This window comes from Squalius cephalus (genome assembly GCF_949319135.1).
Source record: "Squalius cephalus genome assembly, chromosome: 1".
In the NCBI taxonomy this organism is placed as follows: Eukaryota; Metazoa; Chordata; class Actinopteri; order Cypriniformes; family Leuciscidae; genus Squalius; species Squalius cephalus.
This window is the reverse complement of record NC_137122.1, coordinates 44,401,201-44,408,302: the sequence shown is the minus strand read 5'-3', so window position 1 is coordinate 44,408,302 and position 7,102 is coordinate 44,401,201. Positions and strand designations below refer to the sequence as shown.

General features: G+C 39.6%; 1 protein-coding gene across 1 annotated transcript; it reads left to right on the top strand.

Moving 5' to 3' along the window:
• The first annotated feature begins 345 nt into the window (after positions 1–345).
• Positions 346–5,734, top strand: selenow2a (selenoprotein W, 2a). The gene is made up of 4 exons (XM_079873799.1): positions 346–481; positions 3,763–3,860; positions 3,959–4,035; positions 4,135–5,734. Exons 1-4 carry the CDS (start codon positions 453–455, stop codon positions 4,216–4,218), a joined length of 288 nt encoding a protein of 95 aa, XP_079729925.1. The 5' UTR covers positions 346–452; the 3' UTR covers positions 4,219–5,734.
• The last annotated feature ends 1,368 nt before the right edge of the window (positions 5,735–7,102 follow it).

Below are 7,102 nucleotides of genomic sequence, written 5' to 3'. Positions count from 1 at the left end.
ACCATAAAACTGTTACATGATATTAAGTGAAAGGATATTTTGACTTTGTAGATTAGGCTCACTATTAGGGAGACCAGGAATAAAATACACAATTTTATAGAATTTTACCAATCTAAGAATAATCTTAGTCATTAGCTTCATATTAGACATTCTCTGTCATTAGGCTAGCAGAAGAAAAAAACACAGGCTCACTCACAGAAGATTTTGGGATTAAATGGGTTAATGCCTACTGCCATCGTGTGGCTTTTCAACGACACGTTTCTGATGTCTGTTGCGCTGCGCTTTTGAGATCCTGTCTTCAAAGTGCCTCTTTCAGATGATAGGGGTCGCTAGAGGTTTAGTTTCATATAAACGCGGTCACGGAGGAGGAAGCACAAAACAAGAAGAAGAAGGAGAAGAAGAAGGAGAAGAAGAAAGCACAATAGCATCGCAAAGGACGCAGTGACGCAGACATGGTGGTGCAAATAAAAGTCGAATACTGGTGAGTGTTTTCACAACAGACGTATTCGTAAATTATCTGAAATGTTGTGTGATTTACCACCTTTTTTCCCTCTACTGGGGTAAAATATCTTCATAAATGTGGTAGATTAACCAGGTCATGTAGATTGCCAGCTCTGCTATCTGTGTTATCACAACACGGTCCATGATCCCCGTCTCCTCTGTGTGTTTATAGTAGAGATGGAGGAATTAAGCGGCCTCTTAAATCGTGATTGTTTCGGGAAAAGATTCGAAGCATCAAGAGTGTTGCAAACACTGCCATCTTGTGGCAGGTCAAATTTACAGCAGCCATAAGCCGAGCAGCCAGGAGGAGCGCATCTGCACAAATAAAAGCCTGATAATGCTAATTATTCAGGTTTCTAAAAATAATATAATTCCCATTTTAAAGACTGGCAATAAACTAAATGTAACAATAATTATAATAATACTAACAAAGTTGTTTGATGCAAGTAAAGGGTCGGGTGCTCTAATTATTTAATGGTTTTTACACTGTTTATATGGCAGAATATATGAGCATGAGAAAGTATATGAGTATATACATATACACATACATACATCTTCACGTGACTGGAAAGAAAGTGAGGCTTAGTTTTTCGTTGATCACGTGTTTCTCTGAAAACAATACGCGCTCCGACGGAGCTTTATGAGAAATTGCGCTGCGAAATGCGAACTCGATACATGCTTTGAAGCTTCGGTCGCTCGATGGTGTTTTATGCCCCCAATGGCTCCTTAGAGGCAGCTAACCCTACCCTGAACCTTAAACCTACCCATCCCCTCGCTGCCTGGAAGGCGACGTTGGGGGCATAAAACACCAAAGACCGCTTCGGTCGGTGTCATATGTAATGGTGCGTTCAAGCCATCTTGTAAAGATCGCATTTACGAGTTGAACGCCACCACAATGTCGTAAATACGAGTGGGAAGCTCGGGAGTTTCTTTAAGCCCCGATCTTTGGGGTCGTGCCAGTGTCGCATGTCACAATACCACAATACTTAAAGGTATTTAGCAGTGATATTGTCAGGCTTTTCTATTTACAGCGAAGTAAGCTAATTGCCTGCACAGAATATGATGGCATTATAATATAAAATAACATGTAACGATAAAGTTTGCAGTGGCTTCATAAATTAATTAAAAACATAAAAAAAACAAAGGACACCTGATTTTAAAGGCCCACTAAAGTGCATTGGAACGTGTAGCTTTGTATGATGCTTTTCCACTGGAACAGGAAGCTAAGGTAGCCTGACTACGTCAGACTTCGTACTTCCGCTCAATTTCATTTCGCTTCTGTACTCAGTCTGAGACAGCTTCAGAGCTTTCTGTTTGCCACCGGTCTGGAAACAGCCGGGCCAATCAACGAACAGAGGGCGGGCTGAGAGCCGTGACGTACACGCTGATTGTACCGTGGATGCGTAGATTTACTTAACTTAACCTGCAAAAGTCGTTCACAGCCATGTTCACTCCGGTATTTCGCTCGATGGTTTTGTTTTCGCATCATACATGTGTTTACAGTGAAAGTTAAATGCGGCCGAGCATGCGCATAACACACGCCATAACCAAACGTTATGTGATTGGCTTACGGGTAACCAATGATTTTAAACTTCAGACAAGCGCCCCCTAGCAAGAGAGAAAACACTTCTCTGTTATGCCATTCCAGACTCTGTCTACGAAGCAAAGTGAAGTAGCAGAGTCTGGTATTACCAGGCTAAAGCTAAGGTGGGACATTATTGAATGCCCCCTCCCTCCCCCTTTTCAAATAGCCAATAGCGTTTAGTTTACCTCACAGACTGCAAGTCGTACTTGACAACACCATGGAAGCGAATCCGAGCGCTGATGATACATTGGATTCAATAGTAGAGGTGTGAATACATTCTAGCAATTTCATTCTTAACCAACGTACAGTTGGAAAACGGAATAAAACTTGAGCAACCGAACACACTTCTCCAACCAGTGGCGTAATTTTGTTTTAAAAAGTGGGTGGGACAGGTGTGTGGGGGAGAGGAGGTAGAGCCACAAGAGAACACTATATCCGCACCACTGATAACCAGCGGCAATGAGCTCAACAGCTTGATTTAAAAAACATATTTCAGCGCTAGAACGCCTCTTATTTAACTAACGAACTAAATGATTACCCTTCTAGTTAACTGGAGATGTTTTATTTGTTTGTATTAGGTACATCCGTGCCGCAAGAGGTTTCAAAAAGTGGCGAGGACAATATCGACCGTGACAAAAAACCCATATTGCTCCGTGACGTGTCAACGTACGGTCGCTTTGGCCAGGTGGCATTTATAGCTTAGGGGGCGGAACGCGTTTGATTGGACAGAAGATGTGATGAGAAGCTGAAGTCCGCGGTGATGTCATAAAAATCCGTGATCCATTTTAGCGGATGTGAGGCACTAAGTTTTGAATGCTTATATCTCCTAAATGTGAATTTTGTCATTGTTTTGGAACACAGCAGCTTATTCATAACCTTAAAGCTAACATATTCATACTTAACGCAAAAAAAAACGTAAATATTAGGGGGCCTTTAAGAACCTTGCTGTATTTTTGTGTAATTAAGAAAAAGTACACTGCCAACTTGCTCCAACGAAAGTGACTTGACCGTACCTGCCGTCGTAAACATGACTTACTCGTAAGTATGAACTTCACAGGAGGACTTGAACGCACCATCACATCACTAGTTTATAGCTAAATGTTATGCACTGCATCATATTTTAACACGGGCTGTTCTCCAAAATGCCTGTCGTGTCTTGTAAACAGTAATATATTGATTGTTTGATAGAGAAGTGGTTTATTGATCGTTTAAGATGTTTCATGTTCTGTGGGATTTCACCAGAGTGACTGCAGTAAGTATGCTATAAATCATTTAGGAAAGAGGTTTTAAGACTGCACATATATATATATATATATATATATATATATATATATATATATATATATATATATATATATATATATTGGGAAAAAATGTGAATGTTTGCATTATGGAAGAAGTATATTTTATATGGTTGACAACACAGAGATATGACGCACAATAACTAAACTATGAGGAAAGTTACGTGCAACTTTCTAGTAAGGTGTATGAGCTCGATTACCATCTCCAGTGAGTGATCACAGTGATAGTTATGGTATTCAGACAAAAATGTTTGTTGTCAGACAAAATCTCTTACACTAGTTTCCATGCATAGTCAGTTTGCCTGGAACCAAACGTATGTTGAGAAGCTTTATTCCAGTCAGATTACGTCTCCTCTTCACTCTTTTGTGTTGCAGTGGTGGATGAGGGTACGAGCCCCGCTATCAGGAGCTCAAGCGGGTCGTCACTGCTGAGTTCACTGATGCGGATGTGAGTGGCTTCGTCGGCCGGCAAGGTATGTTGCAGATTTATGACCATGCATGCAGTGATTTCCATTCATGCAAAAAATGATTTTCAGCAAACCTCATCAGCCCTTCTGTTTCTCTTTTGCAGGAAGCTTTGAGATTGAGATCAATGGACAACTGATTTTCTCAAAGATGGAAACCAGTGGCTTCCCCTATGAGGATGATGTGAGTAAATATCTCGCCACTGGACAGGCTTTTCAACTGTAAAATGTTAATGGTTTTTCCATATGTGTGCTTACATCTCTCCTTTATGTCATCCACAAGATTATGAATGCTATCCAAAGAGCCTACGATGGCCAGCCGGTGCAGAAGATCGCCAAGAGCCAGCCTCCTTGTGTCATCCTCTAATGTTTCACCTCTTAACCCTTCCATTTCGGCTCTCAAGACGCCTGAATCACTCCTCAAAGAAGTCTAATATGTCGAGATTTTGAACGGTTCTGTTTTAAAAAGCGAAGTATAAGCATCTAGACTAGAGAGAGCGAGATCCTTAAATGTCCCCTTCTCTTCACTCCTCCTGTCTGGTTGCTGGACGTAAATGATTATCGTAACTCTAAAGTGAGAAGTTACGGTATGAGGCCTGCAGTCTGTGCTTCCTTTGAGCAGGAGGAGTGAGACGGGGGAACGGTGAGGAGGAGGCCAATGGAAGGGTTAAAGGGATAGTTCAGCCAAAAAAAATGAAAATTCTGTCATTTACTCACCCTCATGTTGTTCCAAACCTGTTTGAGTTTCTTTCTTCTGTTGAAAACAAATGAAGATATTTAAAGAATGTTGGTTACCAGACTCCATTGACATCCATAGTTGTGTTCAGCAGAAGAAAGAAACGTTTAGAAAAATTATGACAAACAATTTGAGTGAACTATCCCTTTATTTTATTTGATTATTTTTCTTTGTTAAAGCCACATTGCCTACTGGAGTCACTGTTCATCTGCTTTCTTTATTATTTTTATGTGTAATGATAAACTAATGTAGTCAAACAACTCCTGTAAGAAGGAAACACCTAAAGCTTGGGTGTGTGAGTGCATAAATTGTCATTTTTCAAGTGTCCCTTTATGTCCACCAACCTATAATCAGCATGAAGCGATCATAAATAAATGAACTTAATATTGGTGAGTACTTGAAATGTTTGTTTAAAATACTGTAGGGTGTATATTAGACCAATTTTTATTGGTGTCAAAGCTCAGGTGATTGCCTCTTGCAAGCCTTTTGTGCAGTAGTTGTTTTATTATTATTATTGATGTAGTGTTATAGAATTCATTATCTTTAAATTAAACCAAGTAGCTGTTTAAGGGCATTTATATGACCTGCAGATGTTTATGACACAACATGGTAATATAGTAATATTGTTAATTTAAATAAACTGCAATTAACGAGTTTGTTTGCCCATAAAATCTTTCAGATATTAGGTTAAACTTATTTGGCTTGCTGTCCACTGAAGAGGGGCTCGATGAAGCAGCTTCAACTCGAGCTCTGATATACCCCCCAGTGGCTAAATGTAGGATATGATAATTGAAGGGCAAGGTACCTGAGATGAAGGTGGAGTTTGGGGAGGTGGAGGGATACTGGAACAGTTGATGCTAGAGAGAGGTAAGCAGCTGCTTATATACTCAGGCTGTTGATTGAAAGATTAGATGGGCTCACTCCTCCCTAACTTGCGTTTAGGAACTTCATTAGGAAATTACATTCAGGAGTTGGTAGTGTTTCTGTCTTTGATTAAGGTGGTCGATGTAGTGCTGTGGGGGTGGGAGTTTCTGTTTGTGGTTGAGAGGACTGTGATGTTTAGCTGCTTGTTTTTTTGTTTTGTTTTTTACATTAAATAAAACAGGTGGATTGATACATTTTTGTGAATTCTGGTTTGAAGTTTTTTTCTTTTTTAAATATGACGATAAAGTTATATATATAAGTTGTATATCAAAACTAGTGCTGTCAAATCGATGAATTGCATTTAACGTAAGTTTGTATTTATAAAATGTGTGTGTGTATATTTTATATATATGTCTGTGTATAAAATGTGTACACATTTATGCATGCGTGTGTGTGTGTGTGTACACAGATGCACACACACATATAATGTACATTATATGATATATACATCTATAAACACAAACTTTGTTAGATGCGATTAATCGATTTGACAGTACTAATCAAAATGCATATTAAATCTAAATGTAAACCACCGGAACGCTGGCTTAAACTAGTTTCACAGACTGTAAACCCGATTAGTATGGTTTACGGTGTTTTCGTTGCTGTTTTTTGGTTTGTTTGTTTGTTTGTTTGTTTTTTCCGCAGTATTTAAAGGTTTTTAACCTCCGTAGGGTACTCAACAAATAAATAAATAAATAATAAGGAATGCACCAGTTCACGTTTTGAAAGGTGATGAGCAGTTTGGAAACTGTAGGCGTGTCAAACAGGTGGAGGTGAGCAGGGTGTGGCCGACCGTCCTGACGCAGAGTGTCCAGAGGGGAAGTGTGCAGTGTTGTTTTCGGTCTCCTCGAACAACCAGGTAGCCGTCATTAACCTCCACAGGTCAGAATCTAAAGACAAGAACCATGGTGCTGAAGATAAAAGTCGAATACTGGTAAGCTCATTTACACTCTGGATGTACATGTCTTTAAAGTACTAAATATGATTTTAAATCCGAACCAGCTTCTTTCAATGCGAATACATTGGTATGTGTTTTGTTTGCCAAGTTATGGCCCTGTCTTAAAAATCGACTTAGCTGCGTACCACATAGGCTACTTGGTTATCAATCACGCACTTTGAAGCAGATGTGGCGTACTCCGAACGCGTCTGAGAAGTACGAATATTTACCGCGAATCGGTTCTTTTGAACCATTCATTAAAGAATCGGTTCAAAAAAAGCCGATCCAGCGATTGTTACTTTACCTCATCGCGTGGTCCATGACATCCCTAGCGTGGTTTATTATAGACGCTCCAAAATGTTCAAATAAAGTCATAATAATTAATGATCGTGTTTATTGTTCTTGTGTTCCAGTTTGTCGCAGCCATGATTCATGAAAACGGTTAAAACCTAAATATAATTTGTATTTACATTAAACAATGCTTAAAATGAATTTACATCATGGACAATGAGTCATTGAGTTGTTCACTCAAGAACCACTCGGACCGTTAAAGAATCGTTCAGACGTTTTGTGGACCGGTTAAAGGGAGAAAGGGAGAAAGGGAGGGAGGGATGAACGTTGATTGACACAGCTGGTGTGGAAAAACCGGTTTAA